The following is a 12,835-nucleotide window of genomic DNA, read 5'->3' as shown; positions in this document are numbered from 1 at the left end:
TCATTTACTAATTAACACCATACCCGCAGCACAACTAAAAGAACTTGTAAACTTCTATGCTGCTGAACTGCATTTTGCAAGGAGGCCCATCCCAGAACACTCCGGGTTTTGAGGATGTCACTCTGCTGCACATCTCGTGTGTCACACGAGTTGCAGACAAGTGTCTGGAAGGCATCGCAGGAGGGACTCCAGTCTCTGCACCCATGACTCACTGCATATCCAGCCTTACCTATGCCATTTCTGAGGCGTTTGTAGCCTGGTTTTAAGGTTTCCAGTGTTAGAGCTTTTATGACCTTCAAAGGCAATCCAGTTCTGTGTTTGACTGTTGCTACAATTAGGATAGTTTTTCATCTAACTTGTTTTCCCCTGAAATTTAAGGCTATTACTTATTGCCTAGCTCTCCGTGAACCTGAGCAGAAGTCTGTTCCTTTCCTTTTTGAAGGACATACAGGTATGTGAAACCCACCAGAAGCAGTCTTCTTTTGAGCCCTATTTTTGTAAATGTTTTTCTCCCAGAACGTGTCATTTTTGCTCTACTCTGAATCCTCCCTAGTTAGTTATATGCCTCTCAAGTAGGATATCCAAAACTGACACAGTTAAAACTCAAGCCTCACTAATGCAACTTGAGTAGAAAGACCTTCATGCAGAAGCAGAAACATAGCCAGCAATGAGAGGTATCTTAGTATGGCAATTTTTATTTTCTCAACAAGAATGTCTTAGATTAAACTTGTAAACTACTATAACTCTGATATCTTTTTCAAACCCTCCCCCTTAACCAGCTGCTCCAGATCATTTGTGTAACACAATATCCTTGAATGCATATACGTCCTTGCACTTGCCACTAATGAATTTTGTTCAGTGTTTTTCAGATTATCTTTGCAATTCATCATGCTCATATTGAAATCTCACCTTGTCCTTTGCCTATGCAGCCTCTCCTAGTTTTGTCACCTGCAAATGTAAGAAAAGCATATCTTCTGCTCTATTATCCAGCTCATTAATACAAATCCTGAGCAGATGCACATACATGACAGATCCTATTAGAACTTACTTGATTCAACCTCCCTTTGTGATACTTAGTTACTAATGAATACATCTTGAGTACAATTATAACATTTGAGATTCATACAACTGCAGTTTCATCAGGATTGTATTTCCCTACTTTCCTTACCACAGTATCATGCAAAACTGAGTCAAAACACCAGACTTCTCCCAGTCTGCCAACGTCTCTTACAGCAGCAAAGATAAAAATCTCTATGTTCTTCTAGGTGTTTCCAAATGGCTTCTCTATTCCAGATTTTTTTTTCTGATATCCTGTTCTTTCCAGTGAAACTACCTCCTAAGATGCTAAAGTGAGGAGGGGAAAAAAAAACCCAACATTGGAAATACTCTCAAATACACTACCAGTGCCAGGATTAGTTTTGCACTCACAAAACCTGCCCTGCAAAATGTCTGCAGTTAAATAGTACAGAATAAGGTATTTATATTAGGAATATACGCTTGTAATATACAGTCCTAATCCAGATAAACTCTACCATCCCATACCATATGGGAGATTTCCTAACATGTGAGACTGGCAACACGTTTTTTTTAAACAAGGCCAAGGAAGACTACATTTGACAGTCCCGCAACTTAGCATGAAGACAACTAATCAAAAATCCGCAGTACCTTTTCTGACCTCATTTTGCATATGGAAGTCATGAAAATATATAAACCAGTATTTTTTTTTTTAAATTCCTTTGAATATCACCATAAATTTGCCCAAACAGCCTGAATAAAGGCTACCATACACAACTAACCTAGCAGGTCTAACACTGGGAAAGAGAAACAAAATAATCACTCCACAAAAGCATTTTTGTTTCATATGTAAGTGATCTATAGATTACTTCCATTTGGTGCTCTCCTAAGGGCTTTAAAACACGACCAAATGGATTGCTACCGACTCATTTCTAAATCAAGCAGTGCCATAAATGTAGTCCCAAGTAGCCATTTTCCACGTCACAAATTTTATCAAGTGTCTACCATTCCTAAGCAGCTCAACGGCTTTTGCCATAAAGATTTACTGGCTCAGACAATAAAATTATTCTCACATATTTCACTCGTCTACTTCTTACCCTACATATTTTTTTCTGCCATTCCAATATAAACAAATAAGGAACACAATAAATAGAAAGAACAAAAATAAGCCCTGTGAACATTCTCATTTAATTTCAAGAAAAGGTAACTTGCCAGAGTAGCCAGTTTATTTAAGCAGGATGTTACATATGTTAGCTAAAGATCTGATCTTCCAACTGTCTCTTTTCCCAGTGTCCAAGTAAAACCCCACTGGCAAAACACAAGTGATTTTTTTTAAAATTTTTTAAATTTTTTTTTAATGCTTAACCAGCTAAAATGCAGCTTCATTTTAAAGCAAGCTGGTCTAAGTTAACACTCTCCAGGAAGAATAGTCTTGCTAGAATATGCTTAAGGTACAAAATCACAAAGAGGCATGTGTCTAAACATTAGGACAGTTTTTCATTGCAGACTAACCTCTTAGCTACAGTCCAAAATTACGCCAAACACAGAGATGGAGAAATTCTCTGAAAAGCCGAGAATTAGGGCCTTTCACTGAAAGCCGAGAATTAGGGCCTTTCACTGAAAGCCAGATGATGCCTCTGAACCACAGCTTCCCAGCTTCAGTCAAAAGCCCCACATTTCACTTTAAGCTTTGTACCTTAGTAATACATGTGCATCTGAGGCTGCAGTAATCTGTCCTGGTGGTCATCATTCTTCATGGCTGTTATAATTCTCTTTTCTTTTTAAGTGCCAGAAGCTGCTCAGCCATATTTTGCCCCTGTTCCTCTCTCATTCCGTTCTTTCCAAATCCACTTTCTACACAGTGCAACTCATTGCGGAGTTCGGGAAGAAGCCCTTTGAAAATCTGTCACCTGATGTGCTCCTAGTTGGTCAGAGAGTCCCTGGTTGCTCTTCAGGGCAACTACCACAAGACAGACAGTCCTGGGAGACCATGATGAGTTACCACGTGCACAAAAGCCTTCTGAAGGAGGCAGTGAAAACCTTCTTCAGACAGACTGTTTGGTGGAAAGAGAGATTTCAAAGACCTCAGGAGGATGCACCACAAGACAAGGATCTATACACCATCAGTCCTTAACCCAAGCTGACAACTTGCTGTTACCACTGGTGAAACGCAGCAGAGGAATGAAAGGCCAAGGTGAGAACTCTTTAACCTGCTTTTATCAGGGAAGAGCCTTTAACCACCACATTATGGCCTCCTGTAATCACAGCCAGACTCTGCTCTGCAAGTGTTTGCTCTGTCGAAGGACCAGCATTTTCAGTAACTGAACTGCAAACAAGCCTCCCTTGATTTTCAAGAGGGAAAGAAAATTGGAAGGGATGAAGATCAAGGAGCAGAAATACTGCTTAAACTTGCAATTTCTTCTCGCTTGCTATGATTACCAAAGGAGCTTGGAGCGTCAGCGATCAAGTAGACATTTGTAATTCCACTCATTAGTACCCTGTTCCTTTTTCAACTTTCACTCAACAGTTAAAATTTATGTTAACTGTGACCATGTGTAACTATGATTACATACAAGTACTTTTATAATTTTTATAAAGAAATAGAAAGAAAGCTATGTTTAGTTTTAGTAAAGCATTTTGCTTTGTCTTTTAATGTAGCTTTTGAACAGGTAATTTAATTTGCCAACCTTCCAACTGAATGACATGCCATTCAAAGAACCGTATGGGGAGCGGTGGGATGTATAAAAAAAAAAAATGTTAGCTTGACGCAATTAGTTGAGTAAGTATGTTCTTACATTATTGGTGCACATCTGTATGCATTCACTCCATAGTGAAGGAGGAAAAAGGTAAAAAAAGGGAAGGGGGAAAGCAGGCTTTGTGGTTTTGTTTTTATGAGTAGCAGATAGCCCACAAGTTATGTACACAAACATACATTGTCTGTCTCCTGTCATATCCTCATCCAGATCTTCAGGAGACGAATACATTCACGATACAGTTCTCTGAAAGACTAGACTAAGTAAAAGAAAAAAGGAGTGCTTGCTTATAAATGTCTTATTTTTCTATGTACTTGTCAGCAAGGGACTGGTTCACTCCAGAGAAAGCTCAGTTTAACCCTCTAAGGCTACCAGAAGTAGAAGACACTAGCCTAACTTCAACAGAATTACTAATTTCTAATTGCACTTTGTTAATGCTATTGACGCATAAACCGTAAAAAGTACAGCTTGTCTCTCAGATGCCAGGTGCATATTTCATGTTTAGTAGCTATTATAGAAAAATCCTCTTAATTGCAAACGGAACATATTGAATCTAGAGATGAATAAAACACCCACTCTCTACAGGCTTGATCTGTACCCTATTGATCTTGGTGGCACCTAGACCAAGCTTAAAATTATTTGGAGATGTTCATTTCCCTAAGTAAATCATTGCATTTATTTAAAAAAAAAAAAAGCTACTTAATAGTTCATTAACTGAAAGCACTGACAAAGCTCTTCAGTTTAAACAACCTTTTTCATATGTTTTCTGAACAACAGTCTTTGGTATAAAATACAAAAGGAATCTCATTAAATCATTTTGTAAGTAATCAGTGTTTTGGAGAATTTTGACTAAAATTTTGACTTGATTAAAGCCCCTCCATTAGTCAGGATAGTCTAACCTTCATTTTCTTTCTTCACTACTGTTTCCCCTCTGGGAACAGGCAATATTCCCAGTATTAGTAAGAAACCTCAGAAAGAATCTAGCACTTGGTACTAAGTTTTTGTAACATTAAATGCATCTATATACATAACAGGTTTTCAAACTGATTTGAACGTAACAGTTAGAACATGATAGCTGGGTGTATCAACAACAACAACAACAAAATCCCAAACCAACCAATATGCAACCCACAAAACCCAGCAGCTAAATGTTTTCAGCATTCGGTCTCAAGATATGAAGATGAATGAGGAAACTGATAAACCCAGAACTATTTTCTCATACTGTCTGTATACCCCGATACAATTCTTCGCAACAGTTTGTCAAGTTGAAATCTTTAGTTTAGAAACATCAGAATGAGAAATTTTTGAAGCATCTACAATGAAAAAAGACACTTTAAAGTACATACTACATACAGCATGACATTTTCACAGTACTCAGTAAAGTCCGGATGTTTTCCCAAAATTTATTTTCACACAGCCATGTAAGTATTAGTTTTAGAAAATAATCTAACCATGAACTGGACTGGTAGTCATGCCTCTGAGATCACACTGTTGGAGGATAACTATCTGGATATTTGTGGTTCGAAATCCTGTCCATTTGAACCACTTACACCTCTTGCTACAGGGTAAAAATAAGCGAAGAGAGCAGAAGTAAGAAGGCTGACACCAAAATTGCTGCATTACATGTGTTGCATCTGGCAGTTTGCTCATTTTTGAGAATACAGTTTGTCTAGACATATCCAGATCACTGTTTTAAAGGTAAAAGCTTAAGACATAATAATTAGCAGTAATTGGACATTCTAAATGAAACAGGAATGCTGACAGGCAACATGTAAGACCAGCCCCATAAATATTAGCAAACATACCACACGGAAGACACTGACTGCAGTCAGCATATATCTGTTTCTGAGATTACTGTCCTATGCAAAGGCACAAAGTAACTGAAGCATGGCTACTGTGAAAAAAAAAAAGAAAGTTAAGACCCAACAATGTTTTAATATAGTATAAATCAACATTCCTCTAATTACAGTGGAAGAACAAAACGTTTGAAATTCTAGAAATGTTTATTTTACAGTGAACACTGAAAATGTTTAGCTGTTTCCAATTACAAGCTGGCCAACAACTCAGAGCAAGTTCCATATCATTTATATACTTAGGCTGCGAGATAAACCTTTCTATAAAATTAATTGTCAAAAAAAACTTTATTAGTTCTTTAACATCTCTCTTTGGCATGCAGAAAGAATTAAACTTATGCAGCAGCTTAATGTTACATGAAGGTTGTTTGTTGGGGGTTTTTTTTGTCCTTACAAAGATCTGGATAAATTCCGAACTATTGAAAGCTTGCATTCTCCATGCCTTTGTCCTCTACCATAATCCACAGAGAATTTAGCAGCATCACATATATCCAACTTTGCATACACACATTATGTCATATAAGCCTTTCTCCTGGAGGAATAGAGAACCTCTTCTCTACAATGGCTGCTTCCCCATGAGAATATCCCCAGCCTACAAAAATCTGCCTCGAAGCTGAGAAGCAAGGGCTCTGTCCTGTGCCAGCTAAAGCAGGATTACAAGTTTAACAGAAGTATGAAATCCCAGGGGTTTTTGTTTGGTTGTTTTTTTACTTATGATTGTTGTCAGCTTTGCTGCCTTTAATGTTGAGGAAGAATTTATTATTCAATCCTAACTCATGCAAGATGGTGTAATCAACATTTCCAAGTAGCAAAGAAGAGCAGCTTCAACCACTGAACTACAGCGGTCATTAAAATAAATCCACATATTTTGCAATTCTAGATGTATTTTTACAATACCCTACCTGTAAGATGGAATTATCCAAATATATCCACAAGACCAGACTATTATGTAGCTTCCTCTAGTGGCCAGTACCTAAATCTTGTTTCTTCTGCCATTTACTGTAGTTAATTGTTACATACGAATATTGAAATTCTGTGTTCATCTGTTGTAAACTTGGGAAGGCATTACAGTCAAATACAAAAGCCAAGAAAATGAAGCCAAAACATATAGCAAAACCTTTGCTACTGATATTAAATGGACAGGCAGCAAAGTCAGCAAAAAACAGTTAATATTTTAGCATTCTGGTTTGTCCCCTTGTGAATAGGCATTATAGTATATTTAGTTACACGGTCAAACATGACTTTCCCACCACAAGACTCAGGAAGCAAGACAGATGTTCAGCTTTTAATTGAGTCTTCAGATATTTGCTATTGAATCATCCAGACTTCATTTTGACCCTGGAGTCGGTGTGTGCGTGTGTTTTAATGAGGCTTGTCACTGTAGAACGTTAACCTATCAAACACCAATAGGTTTGCTTCTGCAATACTCCTTTGAGTGAAAGAGCACTTAAAAAGGCACAGCAAAGCATTCACCAAATTTGAAGGCCACTGAAATCAGATGACAATTTGATACACCCCCAAAATACCACAACCAAAAAACAATGCAGCTCTTTGATTTGGCATGGGAAATCGATAGAGTTAAATTTTATACTGAGCAGCAGAAGGATTTCCTTGCAGGCCAAAGTCATTAAGGAAGAAGAGGCAAAACCCAAATGTAGAAAGTGAAAACTACCCATTACAAAGCATATTATATTGAACAATCCAATGCCTAGAAAGAGCGCAATTATACAACATAACAGCCATCTCTGATTTCTCACTCAAAATTAAACTAAAGTTAGCAATCTGCTCAGATAATCTAACTGAAAATAATCACAAGGATTATGTTATCTAAATGGTACACCTAGTAGAAAAATCACATCACACACGTGCAGTTTGAAAATGCTTTAAAACCTGTGATCCTGTAACTTTGATCCAAGGTTATTCGATGAAACAGTGCCAGTAACTTTCACGTCTAGCCGAACACCTTCCATTGCCTGAGATTTTTATTGCTTTCTTACACTAAAAACCATAACTTCCTGCATCGTTTTGCCTTTGCACTTCCCCACACTCTGGAATGAGAGAAATACCTTCAATCTTCCCCCACTCCCCTTAAATCCTGTAAAATTCCATTCAACTTTCACAAAAACATTAAGCTCCCAAAATTGACATCACCATTCATTGACTTATACATTGCAAGCAACAATGTGAACTGCCAGTGCAACAATGACTGATGAAATATATAATGAATCAGAAACTTTCGAATTGGAGGTCAGGAACAAATTATTTTAAAAACAGGACTGCATATTCCCCTGGGAATCCTAGAGGTAGCCCAACAAGGTTAATCTTACCCTTAAATGCTCATCCCTCCATTGCAGAAACTCAAGTGGAACTTCCAAACATTTAAAAAAAAAAAGAGGAGAGAAGAGAAGGGCATGACCAAAGCAACTAATGATCACATTTCTTTCCTTTTTCCTCTTTTCAGGATATTAGTCTCTGTGTCACCAGCTAATGCAGTTAGCCCTAGCACTCAAGCTGTGATTTGCCCCCTTGTGCCTAGTATTCAGTAACATGCCCACTGCAAACACTTCAAAAGAGAGGCTCTTCAAATCATCCGGTGCAACACTTGCTATAAGGGTACTTCAGCAGCTAAAATACCTGGCACTATGAATGTCTCTGCTGGCAGTTATCTGCCTAACCTCATTCATTTTTACAGCTGGAATCAGCTGGAATGTGTCTGTTACTCGTCCTCAGGAGAGCACACAGCGAGGGATTTACAGCACAGTAACTAACCTCAGGTCTCGACTTTGCTTATTCCCTGGCATACCATTACATCCTTGGGGAAAGATAATGCAGCTGACAAAAAATGTCACAGCCCCTCAAAATAAATACCAGTCCAAGTTTGGGATGTGCTGCCAACTCTGTTTATGTTCTTGGCTTTTTCTCAGCACATTTCTAAAGCTGCGGACTTTGTTAGAAGAATAAGGAAAGAGAAAGATTCAAGCAGATATCTTCTCAGAAAAAGGTCTGTGCCTGTTCCTCATCACTCTGTAACAGCATTTTGCCATTACAGCAACGGAACATGCAGTGGTGTTTGGGTAGCAGCATAAGAGCCTAATAAATAAAACATGGAAGTTGAAGTAGAGAAAATTCAATAAAATCTCATGCATGATTTTCATTTTCCATGCTAAGGATCAGAATATTAAGTACATTTCAGTGCCCAATACTCTCTTTAGTATTAAAGTCACTCATCATTCCTCGTATTCCATCAGAATTAGAAACTCCAACTGAAACTCAGAGACAGTACAAACAGTATGTCAACAGTGTAATTATCAATAAGTAAAAATTGAGGGTCTCCAATTAAATGCTTATGTTCTAAATAGACAAGACTGTGACGGGTGCCTCAACCCCTTGACCAGGCTGGTGGTGATTTGGCGCAGCCTCTGGAGGAGCAAAGGCAAAGGTCTGAGCCGTGGCCAGGCCATGAACTCCCCCAGCTCCCCCCAAAAGGAGCAGAGTGGCACAGTGAGCACCGATGCCCGTGAGCTTGGAACACCCGTCATGCGAGAGATGGATGAACAGCGGGCAGCTTTTCCAAGACTCATTTACCAATGAACAGAGAAAGTTGTGGGCATGAGGAGTCTCATGCATACCTTCCCATCACATGTGATTTGACTACGAGCCAACCACTTTATTCCATAAATACAACAGCCTGGGTGAGCCTTCTCTGAGCTCTCGCTGCTCGGCAATGTGGTTGAATAGTGGTCACCTCCCCTTGAGCTGGGACACCTCTCAGGGTTGCTCCTTGAGGCACAGAGACCTTTTACCAACAGCAGATCTTTGGTAAGCGACTGATATCACGTATAACCTTGTAGTATAGTAACTTGGAGCTTGCCTTGATAACTTCGATTGCATGCCGAATTGATACTAACAAAACATTACTCAGCTGGAGGGTTCCCTTACCCTTTGCATCTCCAGTCTCTGTGTGTAACATTCTAAGTCGAGGTTACCTCAATTTTCCTCTCTATATTTCCTCCATGCAGTAATTAATAAGGTCAATCTTGCCATCAAACTTGCTGAACCTTGTCATACCACTGTTAACTCTGCTAAATTCCATATAATTCACCGAACTTGGTCAAATTATTATTTTACCTCAATAAATATATTGCTGCTTCTCTCTTTTGAGTGAGGTGCATTCCATTCATCCACAACAAGGACAATGGAAGTAAAAAGATATTTGTTTTGCTAGCATGGAATTCAAGGTAAACGGGAGCCAGTAAATACTCTTCCAACAGACATTCTAGGCTTCAGGACACTTACAAGTTATAGAATTCGTATGTTTCCAGAATAAATGGTCCTGATATTAATTATAATGCATCAGAGCATTTCCATTTTAGGATTGTTTGTTAACTGCTCAGTTGTTGGCAGAGTAAATATCAATTAAAAATACCTTATCCAATATGACAGAACACAAAAAGAAGCAGTCACTGTACCTGTATTGTGTTGCTTGCAGCTTTAAAAAGAAAAGCAGCTATTCTTCAGTTTATCTCTGCATACCAGATTTTAAGCTAAAGAAATGCATGCCTTTTCACACAAAAATTCACTTTAAACAATATAAAACTTACGCATTTCTTCAACGACGTCTGGATCACATTCTCTGTATTTGTCTATTTCTGCCTTTAGCTGCTCTTTTTTCTGCCGAAGGGCAGCAAGTTCCTCTATAAGAGCTGCACGTTCTGCCTGAGGATTCAAAGTATGTTGGGAGATATAAAAAAATCCAAAAATTTAAAAAAAAAAAAAAACCAAACACAACAACAGTAATTACTGCACAGAACATTTTTCAAAAAAATAAAAAGACATACATTTAAAAGCTGTTTTCACAAATGTTTACTGTCAAGGAGCCAGTTTAGCATTTCATGCACGCACAAAACTCTCAGTGACACTGAATGATACAGAGGTACAAAATGTAAGGAAAAAAAGGCCAAAATGGATAAACACAAGAAAAATTTTTTACCACCTTTGAACTCGATGTGGTTTGACAAAGTGTGAACAGATCTGCTTATTTCTCAGCTTAAAGGCTAAGGCATATTTAAGAGTGCCAGTCTTGTATTAGGCAGCATTACAGAAACAGCTACCATTCACACTTCCATAAATCAGGATGCTGTCTATGAACACCCTCTGAATTTATTTTCTCCCTCTTCTTTCCACAACATTTAAGAGCAGCAGTCTCAAAAATAAATTCAGATATTTATGACATGGTAGTCTTTGCTGGGAGAGTATGCAATATTGACCTCAAATATTCTACTGATCAATAAGAGTCTGCAGACTGACTCAACATGAGCTCTCCCACAGCCAACTCAGCACATATTTCTGATTCAGCCTGGACTTAGAGCCACACACTGTAACTGGCTGATATTCAAAGATCTCATGCTAGGGTATTGGGTAGCCTGGCTTTTTTAGCCAGATAGCATCAGTTTATAAACCACCAGGTTTTTAGCCAGTGGCAATCTCCACAGCAGACCACCAGCCTGAAGGGTTTTTTTAAATTTCCATGTTCCCAATGACTTTGCCAACAGCCTGGATTCGGCACATTCTGAAACTGCAGGTTGGAAATCAAAAGCTTCTGGATGCTGAGGTATGGAGACTAGCTGCTCAGAGACCTACATCATGACCGGATTTCTCAGGACTTCTTCTTGATGTATAATCCGGAACCAAAATGTTGGAAGCACCAGCCAGAACAGGACTTCCAGGACCAACAGCTTCTTGTGACTAGGGCAAGCCACATGGTGGACACGTCCAAGTCTTGAACAGTCCATTTGGAAGCCTTACGAGCACAACTACATGAGAAACCTGCCTGTGATTCCCTGATTACGGTCAAACCCAGAGCATTTCTGTATAACATTTTGGATTCTAAGATCTGGCACCCTGCAAAATTTCATTCCACCTGAAAACTTCTGGCCATCCCTGTTTATGCATTTATTTATTGGAGGTTTAAACCAGTTTAGACTGAACAACTCAAAATAAATCAGCAACTTAGAATACTATGTGAAGTATTTCTAACTAATATGCAACTTCATATATACATATATAAAAATGTGAACCCTAAATATTACTTTGCAGTGTTAACAGCTTCAGCACGCAAAGAGCACCAAGCTTACAATAACTTAGAAATCTAGATTATAAATTGGATTAAAAAAATAAGACCCTCAACTCCTAAGTTTGCAATCACTAGATTTGGTAGTTCAACAACCACTGGGAACTTTGGTAGGTACCTGGAGATAGCTCAAGTTTTAAGATACCTTTAAATCTGAAAAAGTCTGGAAGATTACCAGACTTCAGGCAGTCACACATTTTCTCAGCCTTGGAGCAGCCAGTTGTCAATATTTTACTGCATGAGCATCGAAGGAATAATCTATTATTTGATTTTTCTCTCTCCCTCTCTCATCTCCTGTACTTAAAAGTCTTAATGGATTTCTCACAACTACATTAGTAGTTACAAACTGTGCATACTTGTGACCCTGTTTCCCAGTAGGAATGCCTCCCCCCTGCAAAGCAACTTACGGTATCTTCACGTCCAATTTTTGATTTCTCAATGCTTTTTTGTAAAGTCTCTTTTTTCTGACTGCTTTCAGCAAACTGATAAAGGAAACAAAGAACAAAATCAACCTATTTCAATAACAGATATTAAACGTACCTATAAAAATGTGCATACACAAATATATTTAAATAAACAGGTGGATATACACTTTTGAGTATATAAATTTATATATATAACTATTTTGATAAAAATAAATACAAAATAAATACAAAACCACTCGAATATAAGTCTGAGGCTCTGAACCACAGAAAATTACAGGAAGCAACCTGAAGTGTAAGAAATTTTCACTCCCATGGCATGTAATCTTGTTACGTACTGCATGTTCAGTATGAGGCTAATATCCTATTTCATACCATAATCTGGCATCTCTACACAAAGGACTCCATGACATGGAGGCTTTGGATTAGATTATTTCCTTGGTCCTTTTCCAGCTATCTTTATTCAATGGAAGCAGTGACAAAAGCTGCAGCAGATGCACCTGCTCAGCTGCTGACACCAGCCTTCCCAAAGCCTGGTGTGCCACTGGCATGGCCCCAACCCCTTTTGCATACTGCTGAATAGAACCCTCGAGAGCCTAAAGGCATGCAAAACCACAACTCCCATTTTCTGTGCTGTACTCACACTGCCAGACTTCAGAGTTC

At 38.5% G+C, this 12,835-nt stretch overlaps 1 protein-coding gene across 2 annotated transcripts in view; it reads right to left on the bottom strand.

Moving 5' to 3' along the window:
* The window catches only part of MND1 (meiotic nuclear divisions 1), a 42,337-nt gene that overhangs the window by 9,312 nt on the left and 20,190 nt on the right, over positions 1 to 12,835 (bottom strand). Inside the window, exons 5-6 of one of the 2 annotated variants that reach the window (XM_065634220.1) lie at positions 12,158 to 12,232; positions 10,222 to 10,336 (exon numbers count right to left, since the gene is read on the bottom strand). In XM_065634220.1, coding sequence (XP_065490292.1) covers positions 10,222 to 10,336; positions 12,158 to 12,232 — 190 coding nt within the window. Of the gene's footprint in view, positions 1 to 10,221; positions 10,337 to 12,156; positions 12,233 to 12,835 lie in introns of those variants that run through there. The other variant, XM_065634221.1, reaches the window with a different exon arrangement.

The sequence above is a fragment of the Caloenas nicobarica genome, chromosome 4 (assembly GCF_036013445.1).
Source record: "Caloenas nicobarica isolate bCalNic1 chromosome 4, bCalNic1.hap1, whole genome shotgun sequence".
Lineage (NCBI taxonomy): Eukaryota > Metazoa > Chordata > Aves > Columbiformes > Columbidae > Caloenas > Caloenas nicobarica.
Note: the sequence above shows the minus strand (reverse complement) of the source record. Positions and strands in the feature narration are given on the sequence as shown.